The following is a 26,784-nucleotide window of genomic DNA, read 5'->3' as shown; positions in this document are numbered from 1 at the left end:
CCAAGGGCTTTGAGCTCCTGTTTCTCCTATTCAGGGATTGTGATATAGATATATACAATATTTCACTTTTTATTTCTCTTTTTTGAGTGTGGTTTGTCTTCTTTATCCAAAACAAGAGGACAAGGAATTTGAAATGGGACAGGAACTTTATTCCTGAGAAAAGTTTTCATTTCTAAACATTTTAAAGATTCTTGTGCAGGTGCCTTGAGCTGCTGTTTCCTCTGTTCAGAGATTGTAGAGAAATACTTTAATTATTCAAATTTTTTAGTGTGATTTTGTCTTCTTTAGCAAGGAAAAGAAGAGAAGGAATTTAAGAGGGGACAGGAACTTTATTCCTGAGAAATATTTTTATTTCTAAACACTTTAAAGATGCTTGTGCAGGTGCCTTGAGCTCCTGTTTCTCCTATTCAGGGATTGTGATGTAAATATATACATTATTTCACTTTTTATTTCTCTTTTTTTATTGTAGTTTGTCTTCTTTGTCCAAGAAAAGAAGAGAAGGAATTTAAGAGGGGAGAGGAACTTTATTCCTGAGAAAAGTTTTCATTTCTAAAATTTTCAGGATGCTTGTGCAGGTGCCTTGAGCTCCTGTTTCTCCTGTTCAGGGATTGTGATGTAAATATATACAGTATTTCACTTTTTATTTCACTTTTCTGAGTGTGGTTTTGTCTTCCTTAGCAAGGAAAAGAAGAGATGGAATTTGGGAGGGGACAGGAACTTTATTCCTGAGAAATATTTCCATTTCTAAACATTTTCAGGATGCTTGTGCAGGTGCCTTGAGCTCCTGTTTCCCCTTTTAAGGGATTGTGATATAGAGAAATAATTTAAAAGTTTATTCCACTTTTTATTTCTTTTTTGGTGTGGTTTGTCTTCTTTAGCAAAGAAAAGAAGACAAGGAATCTGAGAGGGGACAGGAACTTTATTTCTAAGAAATGTTTTTATTTCTAAACATTTTAAGGATTCTTGTGCAGGTGCCTTGAGCTCCTGTTTCTCCTATTCAGGGATTGTGATGTAGATATATACATTATTTCACTTTTTATTTCTCTTTTTTTGAGTGTGGTTTTGTCTTCTTTAGCAAAGAAAAGAAGAGAAGGAATTTGAGAGGGGACAGGAACTTTATTCCTGAGAAATATTTCCATTTCTAAACATTTCAGGATGCTTGTGCAGGTGCCTTGAGCTCCTGTTTCCCCTGTTCAGAGATTGTAGAGAAATACTTTAATTATTCAAGTTTTTTAGTGTGGTTTTGTCTTCTTTAGCAAGGAAAAGCAGACAAGGAATTTGGGATGGGACAGGAACTTTATTCCTGAGAAATATTTTCATTTCTAAACTTTTTGAGGGTGCTTGTGCAGGTGATCCAAGGGATTTGAGCTCCTGTTTCTCCTATTCAGGGATTGTGATGTAGATATATACATTATTTCACTTTTTATTTCTCTTTTTTTGAGTGTGGTTTGTCTTCTTTAGCAAAGAAAAGAAGAGAAGGAATTTGGGATGGGACAGGAACTTTATTCCTGAGAAATATTTTCATTTCTAAAATTTGAAGGATTCTTGTGCAGGTGCCTTGAGCTCCTGTTTCCCCTTTTCAGAGATTGTAGAGAAATACTTTAATTATTCAAGTTTTTTAGTGTGGTTTTGTCTTCCTTAGCAAAGAAAAGAAGAGAAGGAATTTAAGAGGGGAGAGGGAACTTTATTCCTGAGAAATATTTTCATTTCTAAAATTTTCAGGATGCTTCTGCAGGTGCCTTGAGCTCCTGTTTCCCCTGTTCAGGAATTGTGATATAGAGAAATATTTTAAGGGTTTATTCTACTTTTTATTTCTCTTTTTTGAGTGTGGTTTTGTCTTCTTTAGCAAGGAAAAGAAGGGAAGGAATTTAAGAGGGGACAGAAACTTTATTCCTGTGAAATATCTCCATTCTAAACTTTTTGAGGATTCTTGTGCAGGTGATCCAAGGGCTTTGAGCTCCTGTTTCTCCTATTCAGGGACTGTGATGTAGATATATACATTATTTCACTTTTTATTTCTCTTTTTTTGAGTGTGGTTTTGTCTTCTTTAGCAAAGAAAAGAAGAGAAGGAATTTAAGAGGGGAGAGGAACTTTATTCCTAAGAAAAGTTTTCATTTCTAAACTTTTTCAGGATGCTTGTGCAGGTGCCTTGAGCTCCTGTTTCCCCTTTTCAGAGATTGTAGAGAAATACTTTAATTATTCAAGTTTTTTAGTGTGGTTTTGTCTTCTTTAGCAAGGAAAAGAAGACAAGGAATTTAAGAGAGGACAGGAACTTTATTTCTGATAAATATTTCCATTTCTAAACATTTTAAAGATGCTTGTGCAGGTGCCTTGAGCTCCTGTTTCTCCTGTTCAGGGATTGTGATATAGAGAAATATTTTAAGGGTTTATTCTACTTTTTATTTCTCTTTTCTGAGTGTGGTTTTGTCTTCTTTAGCAAAGAAAAGAAGACAAGGAATTAGAGAGGGGACAGGAACTTTATTCCTAAGAAATGTTTTTATTTCCAGACATTTTCAGGATGCTTGTGCAGGTGCCTTGAGCTGCTGTTTCCCCTGTTCAGAGATTGTAGAGAAATACTTTAATTATTCAAGTTTTTGAGTGTGGTTTGTCTTCTTTAGCAAGGAAAAGCAGACAAGGAATTTGGGATGGGACAGGAACTTTATTCCTGAGAAATGTTTCCATTTCTAAACATTTTCAGGATGCTTGTGCAGGTGCCTTGAGCTCCAGTATCCCTTTTTCAGGGATTGTGATATAGAGAAATATTTTAAGGATTTATTCCATATTTTATTTCTTGTTTTTGAGTGTGGTTTGTCTTCTTTAACAAGGAAAAGCAGGAATTTGAGAGGGGAGAGGAAACTTTATTCCTGAGAAATATTTCCATTTCTAAACATTTTAAAGTTGCTTGTGCAGGTGCCTTGAGCTCCTGTTTCTCCTATTCAGGGATTGTGATGTAGATATATACATTATTTCACTTTTTATTTCTCTTTTTTTGAGTGTGGTTTTGTCTTCTTTAGCAAGGAAAAGAAGAGGAGGAATTTAAGAGGGGACAGGAACTTTATTCCTGAGAAATATTTTCATTTCTAAACATTTTAAAGATGCTTGTGCAGGTGCCTTGAGCTCCAGTATCCCCTTTTAAGGGATTGTGATATAGAGAAATAATTTACAAGTTTATTCCACTTTTTATTTCTCTTTTCTGAGTGTGGTTCTGTCTTCTTTAACAAGGAAAAGCAGGAATTTGAGAGGGGAGAGGAACTTTATTCCTGATAAATATTTCCATTTCTAAAATTTGAAGGATGCTTGTGCAGGTGCCTTGAGCTCCTGTTTCCCCTTTTCAGGAATTGTGATATAGAGAAATATTTTAAGGATTTATTCCATATTTTATTTCTTGTTTTTGAGTGTGGTTTTGTCTTCTTTATCCAAAACAAGAGGACAAGGAATTTGGGATGGGACAGGAACTTTATTCCTGAGAAATGTTTTTATTTCTAAACTTTTTGAGGATGCTTGTGCAGGTGATCCAAGGGCTTTGAGCTCCTGTTTCTCCTATTCAGGGATTGTGATGTAGATATATACATTATTTCACTTTTTATTTCTCTTTTCTGAGTGTGGTTTTGTCTTCTTTATCCAAAACAAGGGGACAAGGAATTTGGGATGGGACAGGAACTTTATTCCTGAGAAATATTTCTATTTCTAAACATTTTAAAGATGCTTGTGCAGGTGCCTTGAGCTCCTGTTTCCCCTGTTCAGGGATTGTGATACAGATAAATATTTTAAGGATTTATTCTACTTTTTATTTCTCTTTTCTGAGTGTAGTTTGTCTTCTTTGTCCAAGAAAAGAAGACAAGGAATCTGAGAGGGGACAGGAAATTTATTCCTGAGAAATATTTCCATTTCTAAACATTTTCAGGATGGTTGTGCAGGTGCCTTGAGCTCCTGTTTCCCCCTTTCAGAGATTGTAGAGAAATACTTTAATTATTCAAGTTTTTTAGTGTGGTTTTGTCTTTTTTAGCAAGGAAAAGAAGAGAAGGAATTTGGGATGGGACAGGAAATTTATTCCTGAGAAATATTTTAATTTCTAAAATTTTCAGGATGCTTGTGCAGGTGCCTTGAGCTCCTGTTTCCCCTGTTCAGGGATTGTGATATAGAGAAATAATTTAAAAGTTTATTCCACTTTTTATTTCTCTTTTCTGAGTATGGTTTTGTCCAAAACAAGAGGACAAGGAATTTGAGAGGGGACAGGAACTTTATTCCTGATAAATATTTCCATTTCTAAACATTTTCAGGATGCTTGTGCAGGTGCCTTGAGCTCCTGTTTCCCCTTTTCAGGGATTGTGATGTAAAGAAATAATTTAAAATAATTTATTCTACTTTTTATTTCTCTTTTCTGAGTGTGATTTGTATTTTTAGCAAAGCAAAGCAGACAAGGAATTTGAGAGGCCCCAGAGTCAGCAGCAATATTCTGAGAGTCAGCAGCAATATTTGGGATTTCTAACACTCAGTTGGTTTTCATGTCCCTGGGAGCTGAAGCAATGAAAAAATCCAAAAGAAAAATTTTCACCTTCCAAATATGCCTTGACAATGAGATTTCATCAGGAAAAGCAGCAGAGGAATGACACTTTGGATGGAGGATAGTTCAGAACAAGACTTGGAATATAATTATAATCAGAAATTAACTATTTCTTAACTACAGTGTATTATAATGATTTAATCTGACTCCATGGATGAGGGATAACTCAGAACAAGACTTGGAATGGAATTATAATCATAAATTAACTATTTCTTAGCTACAATATATTATATGATTTCATCTGACACTTTGGATGAGGGATAATTCAGTGCAAAACTTGGAATATAAAAGTTATAAATTAACTATTTCTTAGCTACAATATATTCTGTTATTTAATCTGACACCATGGATGAGGGATAACTCAGAACAGGACTTGGAATAGAAGTGTTATAATCAGAAATTAACTATTTCTTAACTACAATATATTATATTATTTAATCTGACACCACCATGAAGGATAACTCAGAACAAGACTTGGAATAAAAGTTTTATAAATATAATCAGAAAATAACTATTTCATAGCTACAATATATTATAGTGGTTTAATCTGGCACAATGGATAGGTGATAATTCAGAGCAAGACTTGGATTATAATTATAATTAGAAATTAACTATTTCTTAACCACAATTTATTATAATGGTTTAATCTGACTCCATGGATGAGGGATAACTCAGAACAAGACTTGGAATGGAATTATAATCAGAAATTAACTATTTCTTAACTACAGTATATTATATTATTTAATCTGACAGCATGGATGGGTGATAATTCAGAACAAGACTTGGAATATTATTATAATCAGAAGTTAACTATTTCTTAGCTACAGTATATTATAGTGGTTTAATCTGACAGCATGGATGGGTGATAATTCAGAGCAAGACTTGGATTATAATTATAATCAGAAATTAACTGTTTCTTAGCTACAATATATTATATGATTTAATCTGACACTTTGGATGAGGGATAATTCAGAGCAAAACTTGGAATATAAATGTTATGATTTAACTATTTCTTAACTACAGTATATTCTGTTATTTAATCTGACAAACCATGGATGAGGGATAACTCAGGTGAAGACTTGGAATATAAATGTTATAATCAGAAATTAACTATTTCTTAACTACAGTATATTATATTATTTAATCTGACGTAATGGATGAGGGATAATTCAGAACAAGACTTGGAATAGAAGTGTTATAATCAGAAGTTAACTATTTCTTAATTACAATATATTATAGTGTTTTAATCTGACAGCACCATGAGGGATAATTCAGAACAAGACTTGGAATAGAAGTGTTATAAATATTATCAGAAATTAACTATTTCTTAGCCACAATATATTATAATGGTTTAATCTGACACCACCATGGGGGATAAGTCAAAACAAGACTTGGAATATAAATGTTATAATCATAAATTAACTATTTCTTAGCTACAATATATTATATGATTTAATCTGACACTTTGGATGAGGGATAATTCAGAGCAAAACTTGGAATATAAATGTTATAAATTAACTATTTCGTAACTACAGTATATTATATTATTTAATCTGACACCATGGATGAGGGATAACTCAGAAGAAGACTTGGAATATAATTATAATCAGAGTAATAATTATAATATTAATTTATTTATAATAATTATAATATTTAATTTATTTATAATAATTATAATATTGTGTCAGATTAAATAATAATAATAAATAATAAAAGTGTCAGATTAAATCATATAATATATTGTAGCTGTCAGATTAAAACACTGTAATATATTGTAATTAAGAAATAGTTAGCTTCTGATTATAACACTTCTATTCCAAGTCTTGTTCTGAATTATCACCCATCCATGCTGCCAGATTAAATAATATCATATACTGTAGTTAATATTATAATAATAAAATAATTATTAAAGAGTTGTGTGGGCACAGATTAATTAATTTATTTGTGAGGAAATGCCTGGATTATTGGCACTGCTGTGCACCAGAGGAGGAAAGAGTTGTGTGAGCACAGATTAATTAATTAATTTGTGAGGAAATTTGGATTATTGGCACTGCAGTCCCTAGAGGAGGAAAGAGTTGTGTGAGCACAGATTAATTAATTTATTTGTAAGGAAATGTCTGGATTATTGGCACTGCAGTCCCTAGAGGAGGAAAGAGTTGTGTGAGCACAGATTAATTAATTTATTTGTGAGGAAATTTGGATTATTGACACTGCAGTCACCAGAGGAGGAAAGAGTTGTGTGAGCCCAGATTTGATGGCTTGTGGGGCTCCTTTTCTTTTTCTTGGACTTGAATAAAACCAATTCAGGCTTTAGCTCAGGGTTATTTACCTGCTGGCCACTTTTCCTTGCACATTGATGTGGATGAAAAATCCCATTTTTAGTGCCATGGACTGACATTGCACTGAGTCACTTTGTGGCCGTGTCACACTGCTCTGCCCTTTTTTTGCTCCTTGTAAAATGGAGATTTGATCTAATTACCTCTGCTCTTATGAGTAATAATTGCAGGTTTGCTTGCTGAGGATGTGTGGAGTTGGAAATGCAGAGCTGCAGCTACAAAATGTGCACAGAGCACACGGAAATAATACAGAAATAAGTTTATTTATATAAATAAGTATATTTAAAACACGGAAATCAGTTTATTTTCTCTCAGGACTCAGCCTGGCTTTGGGACTGGCTGCATTTCTGTGTCCCCACAAATCTTGGTTCTCATTTTGAGCTCATGTCACCTTCCCATGCCATTGCTCACAATTAATCACTTAATCAATGATTTCCTGACTGTAGGGAAGGTGAGGACAGAAGGTTCAGGCTGGTTTGGTGCCTGTGATGCACTTGAGGGGTTTTCACACCTGTTGCTGATCCATTTTAATTCAAAAGTAATAAAGGTATTTAAGTGTTGAAGACATTTAAACATTTTCTCCTTAGAATGCCCTCACAACAAATAATTTTTCAGGCTCCCTTAAGGCCTGTAAGAAAGAATCTCTCTCCATCTTTCTTACTGACCTTAAGGAAGCCTGCAAGAAAAATGGAGAGAGAATTTGGAAAGGTTTGGGGACAGGATGGGAGGAATTGCTTTGTGGTCCCCCATCCAGGACAGGGCTTGGAGCAATTTGGGGTAGTGGAAGGTGGCAGGGATGGGATGGGATGATCTTCAAAGCCCAAACACTTTTGGGATTTTGGATTTTTTGGGATTTTTATCTGCATGCTAAAATGCCAAGGGGCACAGGTTTAATAATATTATTAATATTATAATATTAGTATTATTAATTTGGTTTGTTCTGTGGCAGGGAGGGCTCAGGGTCAGTTCTGCACAAGGGTCTGGGCATCCTCATAACAAATAATTTTTCAGGCTCCCTTAAGGCCTGTAAGAAAGATTCTCCCTCCATCTTTCTTACTGACCTTAAGGAAGCCTGCAAGAAAAATGGAGAGAGAATTTGGAAAGGTTTGGGACAGGATGGCAGGAATTGCTTTGTGGTCTCCCATCCAGGACAGGGCTTGGAGCAATTTGGGGTAGTGGAAGGTGGCAGGGATGGGGTGAGATGATCTTCAAAGCCCAAACACTTCTGGGATTTTGGAATTTTTGGGATTTTTATCTGCATGCTAAAATGCCAAGGGGCACAGGTTTAATAATATTATTAATATTATAATATTAATATTATTAATTTGGTTTGTTCTGTGGCAGGGAGGGCTCAGGGTCAGTTCTGCACAAGGGTCTGGGCATCCTCATAACAAATAATTTTTCAGTGCCTTAAGGGAGCCTGTAAGAAAAATGGAGAGAGAATTTGGAAAAGTTTGGGGCCAGGATGGGAGGAATTGTTTTGTGCTGAGACCCTGGCACAGGGTGCCCATCCTTGGGAGGGTTCCAGGCTGGGCTAGTGGAAGGTGGCAGGGATGGGATGAGATGATCTTCAAAGCCCAAACACTTCTGGGATTTTGGATTTTTTGGGATTTTTGTCTACATGCTAAAATGCCAAGGGGCACAGGTTTAATAATATTAATATTATAATATTAGTATTATTAATTTGGTTTGTTCTGTGGCAGGGAGGGCTCAGAGTCAGTTCTTCTTGAGGGTCTGGGCATCCTCATAACAAATAATTTTTCAGGCTCCCTTAAGGCCTGTAAGAAAGATTCTCTCTCCATCTTTCTTACTGACCCTAAGGAAGCCTGTAAGAAAAATGGAGAGAGAATTTAGAAAAGTTTGGGGACAGGATGGGGGAATTGTTTTGTGGTCCCCCATCCAGGACAGGGCTTGGAGCAATTTGGGGTAGTGGAAGGTGGCAGGGATGGGATGAGATGATCTTCAAAGCCCAAACAGTTCTGGGATTTTGAGATTTTGGTATTTTTATCTGCATGGTAAAATGCCAAGGAGCACAGGTTTAATAATATTATTAATATTATAATATTAATATTATTAATTTGGTTTGTTCTGTGGCAGGGAGGGCTCAGGGTCCGTTCTGCACAAGGGTCTGGGCATCCTCATAACAAATAATTTTTCAGTGCCTTAAGGGAGCCTGCAAGAAAAATGGAGAGAGAATTTAGAAAGGTTTGGGGACAGGATGGGGGAATTGCTTTGCACCCTGGCACAGGGTGCCCCATCCAGGCCAGGTTGGGCACGCTGGGGTAGTGGAAGGTGGCAGGGATGGGATGAGATGATCTTCAAAGCCCAAACACTTCTGGGATTTTGGAATTTTTGATTTTTGTCTACATGCTAAAATGCCAAGGAGCACAGGTTTGCTAATATTATTATTACAGGTTTGGTTTGTTCTGTGGCAGGGAGGGAAGCTCAGGGTCTGGGCACCCTCACACCCTTAGAGCTGATTTTAATTTGCTGTAATTAAGATGATTCCCTCTATTATTTTCTGCCAAATAAATGAATTTTCTGTGCTGGTGGAAGTGTGGCCTTCCCTCCTGCCCTGCCCCAGCAAGCACAACCTGTGGGGATGAGCTGTGTTTGTGAACTGATGCCCACTGGCTCAGGCTCCGCTTTCCTGGTGGAAAAAAAATGAAATTATTTTCCTGCAGATCATTCATGAATGAATTCTGTTCCTCAGAGAATGAAATCCAGAATATTGCTGGGATTTGCCATGGCTTCCATTTGCCTGCAGCTCTCCCAGTGAATCCACAACCTGCAAGGGCTAACCTGGCTCTGGTTATAAATAAAAAAATAAATTAATTTGATGGTCGACATTAAAATCTGTAGCCATCATTGGAAATGGCACGTGGATAATTTGGAAATTATAATAATTTATATTTAAAAGAGTTTGACAGATAAATTGTGGTTTTGAAGGAGGTGAATGGAGGTGTTGGTGCTGTGGAACATCAGCTGCTGTGCTTGGCTGAAGTGCCATTGTTTGGGTTTATATATGATTATTTATATATTGGTTTTATGTGTTATATATAGGCTTTATATATTATTTATATATTGGTTTTATGTGTTATATATAGGCTTTATATATTATTTATATATTGGTTTTATATATTATATATAGGGTTTATATATTATTATTTATATATTTGGGTTAGATATTATTTATATATTGGTTTTATGTGTTATATATAGGCTTTATATATTGGTTTTATATATTATATATAGGGTTTATATACTATTTATATATTGGTTTTATATAGTGTATATAGGGTTTATATATTATTATTTATACATTGGTTTTATATATTATATATAGGGTTTATATATTATTATTTATATATTTGGGGTAGATATTATTTATATATTGGTTTTATATATTATATATAGGGTTTATATATTATTATTTATACATAGGTTTTATATATTATATATAGGCTTTATATATTATTATTTATATATTTGGGTTAGATATTATTTATATTTTGGTTTTATATATCATATGAAGGGTTTATATATTATTATTTATATATTGGGGTAGATATTATTTATATATTACTTTAATGTATTATATATAGTGTTTATATATTATTATTTATACATTGGTTTTATATATTATATACAGGCTTTATATATTATTATTTATATATTTGGGGTAGATATTATTTATATATTGGTTTTATATATTATATGTAGGTTTCTATATTATTATATATTTGGGATAGATATTATTTATATTTTGGTTTTATATATCATATGAAGGGTTTCTATATTATTTATATATTTGGGATAGATGTTATTTATATATTGGTTTTATATAGTATATATAGGCTTTCTATATTATTATTTATATATTTGGGTTAGATATTATTTATATTTTGGTTTTATATATTATATATAGGCTTTCTATATTATTATTTATATATTTGGGGTAGATATTTATATTTTGGCTCTATATATCATATGAAGGGTTTCTATTTTATTATTTATATATTTGGGTTAGATATTATTTATATATTGGTTTCATATATTATATATAGGGTTTATATATTAGTATTTATACATTGGTTTTATATATTATTTATAGGCTTTATATATTATTATTTATATATAGGGGTTATATATTATATATAGGTTAAGATATTATTATTTATTTATTGGTCTTATGTGTTATCTTAATATTGGTTGTGTATATTATTATATCTATTGGGTTTATATCTATTATTTATATATTGGTTATATGTCTTATTATTTCTATATTGATTATATATTATTATACATTTGTTTATATATTATTATTTATATAAAACCAAATACATATCATATATAAAACCAATATATATTATTATATATTGATTATATATATATTATATATTGGTTTTATATTTATTATTTTTATATTGGTTTTATATATTATATATATTTGGTTTATATATTATAGATTGGTTTTATATGTTATTATATATTGGTTTTATATTTTATTTATAAATTAGTTTTATATATTATTTATATATTAGTTTTATATATTATTATACATTGATTTTATATATATTATTTATATATTGGTTTTATATATTATGTATTGGTTTTATCTATTATAAAACCAATACATAATTTTTGGTATATATATATTGGGTTAATATATTATTATATATTGGAGATATATATATATATATATATATAGGGTTTATATATTATTATATATTGGATATATATATATATAAATTTGGGTATATATATTGGTTTTATATTTTATTTATACATTAGTTTTATATATATTATTTATATATTGGTTTTATATGTTATTATATATTGGCTTTATATTTTATTTATATATTAGTATTATATATATTATTTATATATTGGTTTTATATATTATATATTTGTCTTATATATATCATTTAAAATATTTGTTTATATATATATTTGTTTTATATTATATATATTGGTTTTATATTTTATTTATATATTGGTATTATATATATTATTTATATATTGGTTTTATATATTATATATTTGTTTTATATATATTATTTAAAATATTTGTTTATATTATATATATTTGTTTTATATTATATATATATTGGTTTTATAGATTATTATATATTGGTTTTATATATTATATATTGGTTTTATATTATTATTATTATTATTATTTTTAATAATAATAATAATATAAAACCAATTATAAAAATTATTATCAAATTATAATATAAAATTATATATAAAAATTATATATAAAATTATTATAAAATAATAATAATATTAATAATGATAATAATAATAATATAGTTCTGCATTGGTAATGATAATGATGATAATGATGATGATAATGATGATGATCATAATAATAATAATAATTCTGCATTGATTTTCTATTTCTCTGTTGTTTTTATTTCACATTAATTTAATTTCTGCTGGAATACCCAAGTTGATGCTCTGTTTTTTCCTCCCCAGAGTGGAAGATGCCGAGTGCCCGCAGGGCCCAGCTCTCCTGAGGAACCCATCTCTGTAAATCCTCCCTAAAACCAACCCAACCCCACCAGCAGGCGAGCACTGTGTGATGGACCCTCGCAGCACTGCTATGTTAGCCTTGGGTGCTGACTCTGAAGGGTTTGCTGGCAAAAGCCCCTCTGTGGCAAACGTTGGCACCTCGGTGGGCACGGGGGAAGCGGAGCTCGAGGGCTGCAGCAAGGAGGAGGAGGAGGGGAGGAGGAAGAGCAGGGAGGGCGAGGGCGATGCCCAGCAGCAGCAGCAGCAGCAGCAATTCTCCGTGAAGGAAACCAACTTCTCCGAGGGAAACCTCAAACTGAAGATTGGCCTGCAAGCCAAGAGGACAAAGAAGCCTCCCAAGAACCTGGAGAATTATGTCTGCAGGCCTGCCATAAAAACCAGCATCAAGCAGCCACGGAGGGCTCCCAAGGGTGGGAAGATGACAGAGGAGAAGAACGAGCACTGTCCTGCAAAGCAAGTGAGTGGTGTGGCTCTGGGGTGGTTTGCAACTCATGGGACATTTTAACTTGGGTTTCAAAGCTTCCTCATCTCTGCAGCACTTTGTGCTTTCCTCATCTCTGCTGCTGTTCTGTGTAACCTCTGATGCTGAGGTGGCTGGAGTTAGAAATGGGTTGATTTTGTGGCCATTAGGAGGAAAAAATGCTCTTTGACAGCGTGCCAGTTTGTTGTTTCAACAGCAGTGAAACATAATTCCCACCTTCACCATTTTTCATTGCTGAAAAGTGCTGGGGAGATTTTCAGTCTCTTTTCTGGAGCAAAGTGGAGAGGTTGGGATGTCTTGTCTCTCTTGGGATGGGGCTCTGGATGTGCTGTGCTTGAATTTCTATTTTTTCCTACCTGTTCCCAGCACTTGTTTTGCTGTGTCTCCCCTGTCACTGCTCAGGCAGGGGCTGAAAAGTGACCCAGACTTTTCCAAATGAATTAAAAACCAGCCTGGTGATAACTGAGTGTAAATGAGTGGCTGCAGAGATGTGCCAGGGCTCTTCCAAACAGCAGCAAGCAGCCCTGCCTTGAGGATTTGTTTTTGTGATCTCCATGATGTAATCAGAGCAGATAGGGAAAGCAGGATAAATGGCAAGGATTACAAATATAATTGCATAGATGCTGAAATTTTGAAGGGTTTGCTTACAGCCTGCTCTTTTTTTTCCCATAAACATAAAATTTTTGGTAATTAGGGTTAGATATACCCTTGTGGTAGTGCCAGGGGAATCCAGGGAATCCCTGCAAGTCGGAGTCCTCCCTTTGCAGGGATTTCTGTTCCTGCTCCGGAGCTTCCCAAGGCTGAAGCGTTTCCATTTCTCCAGCTGTGTCCTGTTCCCAGGGCTCCCTGCATCCACCCGGCCTGGCAGAGCCTGCCAGGGGAGGAAATTCCTCACCTTGTGCTGAGGTGGTGTGTGCCTGGCATGCCAGACCTCGTCCTGTCCCCTGGCATTCCCTTTTCCTGTCCCCTGGCATTCCCTTTTCCTGTCCCTTGGCATTCCCTTTTCTTGCACCCTGCCATACCCAGACCCTTTCACTTGGCATACCCAGACCTTTTCCTGTCCCCTGGCATTCCTTTTTCCTTTCCCCTGCCATACCCAAACCTTTTCCTTTCCCCTGGCATTCCCTTTTCCTGTCCCCTGATATGCCCAGACCCTTTCACTTGGCATACCCAGACCCTTTCCCTCTCCCCTGACATTCCCAAATATTTTCCTGTCCCCTGGCATACCCAGATCTGTTCCTGTCCCCTGGCATTCCATTTTCCTGTTCCTTGGCATACCCAGACCCTTTCCCTTGGCATACCCACACCTCTTCCTGTTCCCTGGCATACCCAGACCCTTTTCTTCTCCCTTGACATTCCCAAAACTTTTCCTATTCTTTGGCATACCCAGACCCTTTCCTGTCCCCTGCCATACCCAAACATTTTCCTGTCCCCTGCCATACCCAGACCCTTTCCCCTGCCATACCCAGACCTTTTACCTTTCCCCTGGCATACCCATTTCCTTTCCCCTGGCATACCCAGACTTTTTCCTTCTCCCCTGCCATACCCAGACCTTTTTCCTGTCCCCTGACATTCCCAAACCTTTTTCCTTTCCCCTGACATTCCCAAACCTTTTTCCTTTCCCCTGACATTCCCAAACCTTTTCCTTTCTCCTGGCATACCCAGATCTGTTCCTGTCCCCTGGCATTCCCTTTTCCTGTTCCCTGGCATACCCAGACCCTTTTCCTTTCCCCTGACATTCCCAAACCTTTTCCTTTCTCCTGGCATTCCCAAACCTTTTCCTTTCTCCTGGCATACCCAGATCTTTTCCTGTCCCTTGGCATTCCCTCTTCCTTTCCCCTGGCATACTCAGACGTTTTCCTGTCCCTTGCCATACCCAGACCCTTTTCCTCTCCCCTGACATTCCCAAACCTTTTCCTTTCCCCTTGCCATACCCAGACCCTTTTCCTGTCCCCTGCCATACCTTTTTGCTCTCCCCTGCCATACCCAGATCTTTTCCTTTCTCCTGCCGTACCCATTTCCTTTCCCCTGACATTCCCAAACCTTTTTCCTGTCCCTTGACATACCCAGACCCTTTCCCCTGGCATAGTCAAACTCTTTTCCTTGGCATACCCAGACCTTTTCCTGTCCCCTGGCATTCCATTTTCCTGTTCCTTGGCATACCCAGACCCTTTCCCCTGGCATACCCACACCTCTTCCTGTTCCCTGGCATACCCAGACCCTTTTCTTCTCCCCTGACATTCCCAAAACTTTTCCTATTCTCTGGCATACCCAGACCCTCTCCTGTCCCCTGCCATACCCAGACCTTTTCCTTTCCCCTGGCATACCCATTTCCTTTCCCCTGGCATACCCAGACTTTTTCCTTTCCCCCAGCATACCCAGACCTTTTTCCTTCTCCCCTGCCATACCCAGACCTTTTTCCTGTCCCTTGGCATTCCCTTTTCCTTTCCCCTGGCCTACCCAGACCCTTTCCCTCTCCCTTGACATTCCCAAATATTTTCCTTTTTCCTGGCATACCCAGACCCTTTCCTGTCCCCTGGCATACCCAGACCCTTTCCCCTGGCATACCCAGACCTTTTCCTTTCCCCTGGCATTCCCTTTTCCTTTCCCCTGGCATACCCAGACTTTTTCCTTTCCCCCAGCATACCCAGACCTTTTACCTTCTCCCCTGCCATACCCACACCTTTTCCTTTCCCCTGACATTCCCAAACCTTTTCCTTTCTCCTGGCATTCCCAAACCTTTTCCTTTTCCCTGCCATACCCAGATCTTTTCCTGTCCCTTGGCATTCCCTCTTCCTTTCCCCTGGCATACTCAGACGTTTTCCTGTCCCTTGCCATACCCAGACCTTTTCCTTTCCCCTGGCATTCCCTTTTCCTTTCTCCTGGCATACCCATTTCCTTTCCCTGACATTCCCAAACCTTTTTCCTGTCCCCTGGCATACCCAGACCCTTTCCCCTGCCATACCCAGACCCTTTCCTGTCCCCTGACTTACCCAGACTTTTTCCATTCCCCTGGCATTCCCTTTTCCTTTCCTCTGCCATACTCAGACCCTTTCCCCTTCCATACCCAAACCCTTTTTTCCTTTCCCCTGGCATTCCCTGGCTGGAATTGCCCTTGAGGAAGAATCACCTTAAAGAGAAGGGAAATTTGGGCATGATCTCATCGTGGCCTTCCAATGCCAGGGAGAGAATTTGAACAATGGCCTGGAGTGCCAGGACAGAGGGAATGGCTTTACCCTGCCAGAGGGCAGGGCTGGATGGGATTTGGGGAATTAGGAATTGTTCTCTGGGAGGGTGGGCAGGCCCTGGCACAGCTGTGGGTGCCCCTGGATCCCTGGCAGTGCCCAGGGCCAGGTTGGACAGGGCTGGGATGGTGGAAAATGTCCTTGCCATGGCACTGGAAGAATTTTAGTCTATTTTAACCCAAACCATTCCATGGTTCCATGGGAACATTGGTCAGGAGAATTCCCCCCATTAAAAATCCCCTTACACCTAAATTTGGGGGGTGAGGAGCTGAAACTCCTGAGCTCAAAAATCTTTGGATATTTGGGAATAAACACATTAAACAGATTTCCCAGAGCAGCTGTGGCTGCCCCTGCATCCCTGAAGTGCCCAAGGCCAGGTTGGACAGGGCTGGGATGGTGGAATGTGTTTGTCCATGGCACTGGAAGAATTTTAGTCTATTTTAACCCAAACCATTCCATGGTTCTATGAGAACATTGCCCACACTAAAAATCCCCTTGCACCCAAACTGGGGGGCTGAGGAGCTGAAACTCCTGAGTTCACCAATCTTTGGATATTTGGGAATAAACACATTAAACAGATTTCCCAGAGCAGCTGTGGCTGCCCCTGCATCCCTGGCAGTGCCCAAAGCCAGGTTGGACAGGGCTGGGATGGTGGAAGGTGTTTGTCCATGGCACTGGATGAATTTTAAGATTTATCTTAACCCAAACTATTCCATGGTTCTATGAGAACATCACCCAGAAAAATTTCCCCCATCAAAAATCCTCTTGCACCTAAACTGGGAGCTGAAACTCCTGAGTTCACCAATCTTTGGATGCTGAGGATTAAATACATGAAAACAGATTTCCCAGAGAAGTTGTGGCTGCCCCTGCATCCCTGGCAGTGCCCAGGGCCAGGTTGGACAGGGCTGGGATGGTGGAACGTGTCTGTCCATAGCACTGGAAGAATTTTAAAATCTATTTCAACCCAAACCATTCTGTGGTTCTATGAGAACATTGCTCAGAATTCTCCCCACCCAAAAATCCCCTTGCACCTAAACTGGGGGGTGAGGAGCTGAAACTCCTGAGCTCCCCAATCTTTGGATATTTGGGAATAAACACATTAAACAGATTTCCCAGAGCAGCTGTGGCTGCCCCTGCATCCCTGGCAGTGCCCAGGGCCAGGTTGGACAGGGCTGGGATGGTGGAAAATGTCCCTGCCATGGCACTGTTTTAATTTTTGAGTCTATTTCAACCCAAACCATTCCATGGTTCCATGAGAACATTGCCCAAAAATCCCCTTGCACCCAAACTGAGGGCTGAGGAGCTGAAACTCCTGAGCTCACCAATCTTTGGATATTTGGGAATAAACACATTAAACAAATTTCCCAGAGCAGCTGTGGCTGCCCCTGCATCCCTGGAAGTGTTTAATGCCAGGTTGCACAGGGCTGGGAAGGTGGAAGGTGTTTGTCCATGGCACTGGATGAATTTTAAGGTTTATTTTAACCCAAACCATTCCATGGTTCTATGAGAACATCACCCAGAAAAATTCCCCTCACTGAAAATCCCCTTGCACCAGAACTGAAGGAGTGAGAAGCTGCAAATGGAGCTGAAACTCCTGAGTTAACTTTGGACATTTGGGATTAAATTCATTAAAACAGATTTCCCAGAGAAGCTGTGGCTGCTCCTGGAAGTGCCCAGGGCCAGGTTGGACAGGGCTGGGATGGTGGAAAATGTCCCTGCTATGGCAATGGATGAATTTTAAAATCTATTTTAACCCAAACCATTCCATGGTTCTATGAGAACATTGCCCCCACTAAAAATCCCCTTGCACCCAAACTGGGGGGTGAGGAGCTGAAACTCCTGAGCTCCCCAATCTTTGGATATTTGGGAATAAACACATTAAATAGATTTCCCAGAGCAGCTGTGGCTGCCCCTGGATCCCTGGAAGTGTTTAATGCCAGGTTGGACAGGGCTGGGAAGGTGGAAAGGGTCCCTGCCCATGGCACTGAAAGAATTTTAGAATCTATTTTAACCCAAACCATTCCATGGTTCTATGGGAACATTGCCCAGAAATCCCCTTGCACCTGAACTGGGGGGCTGAGGAGCTGAAACTCCTGAGTTCACCAATCTTTGAATGCTGAGGATTAAATACATGAAAACAAATTTCCCAGAGAAGTTGTGGCTGCCCCTGCATCCCTGGCAGTGCCCAAGGCCAGGTTGGGCAGGGCTGGGATGGTGGAAAATGTCCTTGCTATGGCACTGTTTTAATTTTTGAGTCTATTTTAACCCAAACCATTCCATGGTTCCATGAGCACATTGCCCTCACTAAAAATCCTCTTGCACCCAAACTGAGGGGTGAGGAGCTGAAACTCCTGAGCTCCCCAATCTTTGGATATTTGGGATTAAATCCATTAAATCAGATTTCCCAGAGCAGCTGTGGCTGCCCCTGCATCCCTGGCAGTGCCCAATGCCAGGCTGGACAGTTTGGAGCAGCCTGGGATGGTGGAAAGTGGGGAATGAAATCTTTAAAATCCCTTTTAGCCCAGAGCAGTCTGGGATTCTGAGCCATTCATGATGTGCTTGCAGAACGAGTGTGCTGGATGTGGTGTGTGAGGGCTGAAATTGCATTTTCAGCCTCTGCACTGCTCTCCCATTGGGTCCCTGCACTGCCAGCAGTGTTTGCACCCAGCCCAGTGAACACAAAACTCCCAAGAGTTCTTTGCATAACTTCACATTTTGGCATTTTGGCAGTGATTTTTATTTCACATTCTTCCATTTCAGAACAAGCTTATTATTTCTAATGATGTTTCTAACTTTGGCTTGAAAACAGCAGAAGAGTTGATGGCAGTTTGTTATTACGCTGATGGTTTTCTTTTATTTTTTGTAACTTTTTCTTTCTTTTTTGTTTTTTTTTGTTGTTTTTTGACAATACTCTGTTGCAATGAGTTGAGCTTTGAACAGTGGAATATCCAAGCACTGATTGCTCTTGAGGTCTGGATTGAGGTGGCTCCTGCAGCTGAAAATCTCTTTTTCAGGGGAGGAATATTATTGATATTGATATATAAAATATATAATGTATAATATATAATGTAAAATATATAACATATAATATATAACATATAATGTATAATATATTATATATAGTATATTATATATACTATATTATATGTAGTATATAATATATAGTATATAATATGTAGTATACAATATATACTATATTATATGTAGAATACAATATATAGTATACAATATATAGTATACAATATATAGTATACAATATACAATGTACAATGTATAATATAAATATATAAAATATATAATATTATTATATACTATATTATATATAGTATATTATATATACTACATTATATATAATATATAATATATAATATGTAGTATACAATATATACTATATACTGTATACTATATACTATATTATATGTAGTATACAATATATAGTATACAATATACAATGTATAATATAAATATATAAAAATAAATATAAGTAATTTGTGTAAATAAATTATATTTATAAAGTCTATAAATATATATAATATTGCTATATTATATTACAACATAATCATCAGAAGTATAAATATAAATAACTAACAATAATCGTTATTAATATAAATATGATATAAATTAATATAGAATAATATAAATATATAAAAGATAAATATAAGTGATTCTATATAAATAAATTATATAGTCTATTAATATAGAATATATATTTATAATATAATTATATATTATATTGCAACATAATCATAATAAATATGAATATAAATAACTAACCATAGTCATTATAAATATAATATTAAATAATATAATTTAGAATAATAATATAAATATATCAAATAAATATTAGTAATTTTATATAAACAAAATATATTTATATAGTCTATAAACATATAGTATATATTTATAAGATAATTATATTATATATTATATTATAACATAATCATTATAAATATAAATAACTAACCATAATCATTATAAATATCAATATAATATTAAATAATATAGAATAATAATATAAATATATAAAAGATAAATATAAGTAATTTTGTATGAATAAATTATATTTATATAGTCTATAAATATATATACATATAATATAGTTAATGTAATTAATATAATGTAATATAATATAATATAATGTAATATAATATGAATGTAATGTAAACATAGTATAAATATAAATATATTTAAAATTAGTATAGCATAAATATAAATATATTTAAAATACAGCACCCAGATATTAAACAGAAAATAATAAATTTCTATTTCTGTAGTTGTAAGTAAAAATATGCTTCAAATAAGTGAGAAACTATAGAGCAAAAATATAGCACACACATATTAAACAGAAATATATATTTATAGAATATATAAATATAAATTTAAATATAAATTTATACAGAAATTTATATTTCTGTAGCTGTAAGTAAAAATATACTTTAATTAAGATGGTGAAAGATTTATAAATTAAGAGTTTAGAAATTATAACAGAAATATATGTGTACAAATTAGACAGAAGCATCCGCAGTGCAGCAGAAGTAAAGGTGATAACTTAGAAAAGTAAAATAAATTCTGTGGCAACTGCCTGTTGGTTTAGAAAGTTATACGTTGGTTTGGAAAATTATATTTGTTTAGAAAGTTATATTGGTTTAGAAATTTGTATTTCTGAATTCCTTCCTTGTTTAGAAGGATATATGTTAGTTTAGAAATTTGTATTAGTTTAGAAATTTGTATTAGTTTAGAAATTTGTATTAGTTCAGAAAGTTATATATTGGTTTAGAAAGTGCTATTTGTTTAGAAAGTTATATTAGTTTAGAAATTTGTATTTCTGAATTCCTTCCTTGTTGAGAAGGATATATGTTAATTTAGAAATTTGTATTAGTTTAGAAATTTGTATTAGTTCAAAAAGTTATATATTGGTTTAGAAAGTGTTATTTGTTTAGAAAGTTATATTATTAGTTACTGGTTTACAATAATACTATTTTATAATAATTTATGATAATTCTAACAATAATAAATGATAGTATATACTATATAATATGTAATATACATAATATATATAGTATATATTATATACGTATAATAGTATATATAGTATGTATTATATATGCATATATTATTATATATACGTATATACGTATATATACGTATATATAATATACGTATAATATATACGTATATATTATATATGTATAATATATATACATTATAGTAATATATATAGTATATTATTGTAGCGTTATATATTATCTTGTGCAGGTGACAGTGCTGGCTGTGCCCAGCTGGGATCTGGGGTTTGTTCTGGGGGTTTTTTGGGGTTTGTTCCTGGGGTTTATTCCTGGGGTATTTTGGGGTTTGTTCCTGGGGTATTTTGGGGTTTGTTCCTGAATTTTTGGGGTTTGTTCCTGGGGGTGTTTTGGGGTTTGTTCCGTGGGTGTTTTGAGGTTTGTTCCTGGGGGTATTTTGGGGTTTGTTCCTGGGGTTTGTTCCAGTGGTATTTTGGGGTTTATTCCTGGGGTATTTTGGGGTTTGTTCCTTTGGTGTTTTGGGGTTTGTTCCTGGGGTGTTTGGGGTTTGTTCCTGGGGGTTTTTGGGGTTTGTTCCAGAGGTGTTTTGGGGTTTGTTCCTGGGGTGATTTGGGGTTTGTTCCTGGGGGTTTTTGGGGTTTGTTCCTGGGGGTTTTTTGGGGTTTGTTCCTGGGGTGTTTGGGGTTTGTTCCTGGGGGTTTTTGGGGTTTGTTCCTGGGGGTTTTTTGGGGTTTGTTCCTGGGGTGTTTTGGGGTTTGTTCCTGGGGTTTGTTCCTGGGGTGTTTTGGGGTTTGTTCCTGGGGGTTTTTGGGGTTTGTTCCAGGGTTATTTGGGGTTTGTTCCTGGGGGTTTTTGGGGTTTATTCCTGGGGTGTTTTGGGGTTTGTTCCTGGGGTGTTTTGAGGTTTGTTCCAGAGGTATTTTGGGGTTTGTTCCTCGGGGTTTTTGGGGTTTGTTCCAGGGTTATTTGGGGTTTATTCCTGGGGTTTGTTCCTGGGGTTTTTGGGGTTTGTTCCAGGAGGTTTTTGGGGTTTGTTCCTGGGGTTTGTTCCTGGGGGTGTTTGGGGTTTATTCCTGGGGTATTTTGGGGTTTGTTCCAGGGGTTGTTTTGGGGTTTGTTCCTGGGGGTGTTTGGGGTTTGTTCCTGGGGTATTTTGGGGTTTGTTCCTGGGGTGTTTTGGGGTTTGTTCCAGGGGTTGTTTTGGGGTTTGTTCCTGGGGGTTTTTTGGGGTTTGTTCCTGGGGGTTATTTGGGGTTTATTCCTGGGGTATTTTGGGGTTTGTTCCAGGGTTATTTGGGGTTTGTTCCTGGGATATTTTGGGGTTTGTTCCTGGGGTGTTTTGGGATTTGTTCCTGGGGTGTTTTGGGGTTTGTTCCAGGGTTATTTGGGGTTTATTCCTGGGATATTTTGGGGTTTGTTCCTGGGGTGTTTTGGGATTTGTTCCTGGGGTGTTTTGGGGTTTGTTCCAGAGGTGTTTTGGGGTTTGTTCCAGGGTTATTTGGGGTTTATTCCTGGGATATTTTGGGGTTTGTTCCTGGGGTGTTTGGGGTTTGTTCCAGAGGTGTTTTGGGGTTTGTTCCAGGGTTATTTGGGGTTTATTCCTGGGATATTTTGGGGTTTGTTCCAGAGGTGTTTGGGGTTTGTTCCTGGGGTGTTTTGGGGTTTGTTCCTGGGTGTTTTTGGGATTTGTTCCTGGGGGTTTTTGGGGTTTGTTCCAGGGTTATTTTGGGGTTTGTTCCAGGGGGTATTTGGGGTTTGTTCCTGGGGGTTTTTGGGGTTTGTTCCTGGGGTTTTTGGAGTTTGTTCCTGGGTTATTTGGGGTTTGTTCCTGGGGTATTTTGGGGTTTATTCCTGGGGGTTTTTGGGGTTTGTTCCAGGGTTATTTTGGGGTTTATTCCTGGGGTTTTTGGGGTTTGTTCCTGGGGTATTTTGGGGTTTGTTCCAGAGGTGTTTTAGGGTTTGTTCCAGGGGGTATTTGGGATTTGTTCCAGGGGGTATTTGGGGTTTGTTCCTGGGGTATTTTGGGGTTTGTTCTGGGTGTTTTTGGGGTTTGTTCCTGGGGTGTTTTGGGGTTTGTTCCTGGGGTATTTTGGGGTTTGTTCCTGGGTGTTTTGGGGTTTGTTCTGGGGGTTTTTGGGGTTTGTTCCTGGGGTGTTTTCGGGGTTTGTTCCTGGGGTTTGTTCCTGGGGTGTTTTGGGGTTTGTTCCAGAGGTGTTTTGGGGTTTGTTCCTGGGATTGTTTTGGGGTTTGTTCCTCAGGGTTTTTGGGGTTTATTCCTGGAGTTGCTTTGAGGTTTGTTACCACCCATTGGTATTTTGGGGTTTGTTCCTGGGGTTTGTTCCTGGGGGTTATTTGGGGTTTGTTCCAGGGTTATTTGGGGTTTGTTCCTGGGGGTTTTTGGGGTTTGTTCCTGGGGTGTTTTGGGGTTTGTTCCTGGGGTTTGTTCCTGGGGTGTTTTGGGGTTTGTTCCAGAGGTGTTTTGGGGTTTGTTCCTGGGGTTTGTTCCTGGGGTATTTTGGGGTTTGTTCCTGGGGTTTTTTGGGGTTTGTTCCTGGGGTGTTTTGGGGTTTGTTCCAGGGTTATTTTAGGGTTTATTCCTGGGGTATTTTGGGGTTTGTTCCAGGGGGTATTTGGGGTTTGTTCCTGGGGGTTTTTGGGGTTTGTTCCTGGGGTTGTTTTGGGGTTTGTTCCTGGGGTGTTTTGGGGTTTGTTCCTGGGGTTTGTTCCAGGGTTATTTTGGGGTTTGTTCCTCGGGGTTTTTGGGGTTTGTTCCAGGGTTATTTGGGGTTTATTCCTGGGGTATTTTGGGGTTTATTCCTGGGGTGTTTTGAGGTTTGTGTCTGGGGTTTGTTCCTGGGGGTTTTTGGGGTTTGTTCCTGGTTTTGTTTCCCATTGGTGTCCAGGGCAGGGTCAGTGCTGGCACATCTGGCCTGATGTGGCTGAAGTTGATTTTCCTGATTCCCTCAGTGTATGAGCAATGGGATCCAGTTCTTCCACTGTTGCCTCTGCATAGAAAATTTCCTTTCTATTCCTGAAGTTTGGGGCTGTGCATGATTGCAGTTTGGTTTTGGTGTCTCTAATATTCTTACTTCTCCTTAGTGGAGTACCTGCTCTTCTCTTCAACCAAAAATCTGAAATTTGTACTGATACAGAATTGCAATAAGAAGTTTTGACTCTCTGGCTGATGTTGTGAATTATTTTCATGTTTGTGCAGCCACTGCAACCTTCTCCAAAGGAAACATCTCAAGATGTTTCTATTAAAAGTTACCGTATAAAATTTTGTTCTTCAAAATTTCCCTCCAAAATGTTTCTCTTAATCATGCTGATTATTAAGTAGATTTATAGGGGAAAAAAAATCCCCAGTAAGAGTTTTGGGTTTAAAAATGACAGACTTTTTTGACTTCTTGTCTGACATCTCACTAGATGCTTCATGTTCTTTGAAATAATTTCCAGTGTGCTTGGAAAGCTCACTCACCCTTAGATGAGAAAACTTTCCAGGGCACACTCGTTCAGCTTTCAGAGGATCTGTGTTTGATGCTGAAGTCTTGTTTTCAGAATCCTGGCATCTTGCTCAGATCAAAGCTGCTGTTTGGAAGGGTTTTGTTAGTTGTGTATTTATTATTGAAGTGTCTGTTCAAGCTTGCCAGGCCTTTGTTTGGAAATGGAGGTGAGCAGGGCAAAGCAGAGCCTGCCAAGAAGTGTTGGGTACCCAGTGAGGGCACCGCAGAACCTGGCCCAGGGCTGGCACAGCACCCAGGAGGAGCAGGAAAAAAAAGAATAAATAATGTGCAATGTAAATACAGGCACGAGGAGCTGAATTCCCAAGTCAGTATTTAGGTGGTTTTTTTGAAGTCTGCTGAACAAAGGAGATTTTTCTTCCGAAGTTCCTGTCAGAATTTCAGGCTGGAGGAGGAGGAGGAGGAAGCTCTCTGAAGGCTTTAGCAGTCATTGGTGATTCTCTGGCACTCAGAGCCTGCCCCAGGGATCCAGGGGCATTGGATGGCAGGCTCAGGGGGTTCCTGTGAGTGCCAGGCCTGGAGGTGGGCACAGAGACCCCCCTGTGCCCTGGATTTGGGGTGCAGCGCTGCTTCTGCTCTCAGCAGTGTCCAGCTGGACCCAGGCTGCAAATTCCTGTTAAATGCAGCTGAGTGAACAAATCCTTCATGATCAGCACCAGAATTGGTGTTCCAGAGGAATCCAGGCTGTCCCTTCCTTCAGCATCCATAGGAACAGCTCTGGGATCAGGTGCTGGATGCAGAGCTGTGGCATTGGTGTCTTTCTCTCCATATTTTGTGTTCTGAGAGGTCCCAGGAAATTTGAAGTTGGGAATGAAATCACATTCATTGTGACTTTGGGCTGGGAGGGATCTTAAAGCCCAGCTTATTCCACACCCTGCCATGGCAGGGACACCGTGCACTGTGCCAGCCTGGCCTTGGGCACTGCCAGGGATCCAGGGGCGTTGGATGGCAGGCTCAGGGCGGTGCCACGCAGGCTCAGGGGGTTCCTGTGAGTGCCAGGCCTGGAGGTGGGCACAGAGAGCCCCCTGTGCCCGGGATTTGGGGTGCAGAGGCTCCCCCATTCCCCACACAGCTGCTTCTCCTCTCAGCAGTGCCCAGGCTGCAGCAGTGATCCAGGCTGCAAATTCCTGCTTAAGTGCAACTGTTTGAACAAATCCTTCATGATCAGCACCAAAATTGGTGTTCCAGAGGAATCCAGTCTGTTCCTTCCTTCAGCATCCATAGGAACCATCCTATGGATTGTTCCATCCCATAGAACATCCATCTGGGACCAGGTGCTGGAAGTGCCTTTGCCTTATCAGCTTTTATGGCAGAGGGATGCAGAGCTGTGGCATTGGTGTCTTTCTCTCCATATTTTGTGTTTGAGAGGTCCCAGGAGATTTCAAATTGGGAATGAAATCACATTCATTGTGACTTTGGGCTGGGAGGGAGCTTAAAGCCCAGCTTATTCCACACCCTGCCATGGCAGGGACACCGTGCACTGTGCCAGCCTGGCCCTGGGCACTGCCAGGGATCCAGGGGCGTTGGATTGCAGGCTCAGGGCGGTGCCACGCTGACTCAGGGGGTTCCTGTGAGTGCCAGGCCTGGAGGTGGGCACAGAGAGCCCCCTGTGCCCTGGATTTGGGGTGCAGAGCTGCTTCTGCTCTCAGCAGTGCCCAGCTGGATCCAGGCTGCAAATTCCTGTTAAATGCAGCTGAGTGAACAAATCCTTCATGATCAGCACCAAAATTTGCTGTTCAGAGGAATCCAGGCTGTCCCTTCCTTCAGCATCCATAGGATGGTTCCATCCCATAGAACATCCATCTGGGATCAGGTGCTGGAAGTGCCATTGCCTTATCAGCTTTTATGGCAGAGGGATGCAGAGCTGTGGCATTGGTGTCTTTCTCTCCATATTTTGTGTTTGTTCTGGGAGGTCCCAGGAGATTTAAAGTTGGGAATGCAATCACATTCATTGTGACTTTGGGCTGGGAGGGAGCTTAAAGCCCAGCTTATTCCACACCCTGCCATGGCAGGGACACCGTGCACTGTGCCAGCCTGGCCTTGGGCACTGCCAGGGATCCAGGGGCAGCCCCAGC

General features: G+C 38.2%; 1 protein-coding gene across 1 annotated transcript in view; it reads left to right on the top strand.

The window, feature by feature from the left end:
• The window catches only part of ASH1L (ASH1 like histone lysine methyltransferase), a 110,022-nt gene that overhangs the window by 6,036 nt on the left and 77,202 nt on the right, over nucleotides 1-26,784 (top strand). Inside the window, 1 exon segment of the mRNA XM_074529492.1 lies at nucleotides 12,385-12,898. Within this exon segment, the coding sequence (XP_074385593.1) occupies nucleotides 12,491-12,898 (408 nt within the window). The 5' untranslated portion in view covers nucleotides 12,385-12,490.

This window comes from Zonotrichia albicollis, chromosome 30 (genome assembly GCF_047830755.1).
Source record: "Zonotrichia albicollis isolate bZonAlb1 chromosome 30, bZonAlb1.hap1, whole genome shotgun sequence".
Lineage (NCBI taxonomy): Eukaryota > Metazoa > Chordata > Aves > Passeriformes > Passerellidae > Zonotrichia > Zonotrichia albicollis.
Note: the sequence above shows the minus strand (reverse complement) of the source record. Positions and strands in the feature narration are given on the sequence as shown.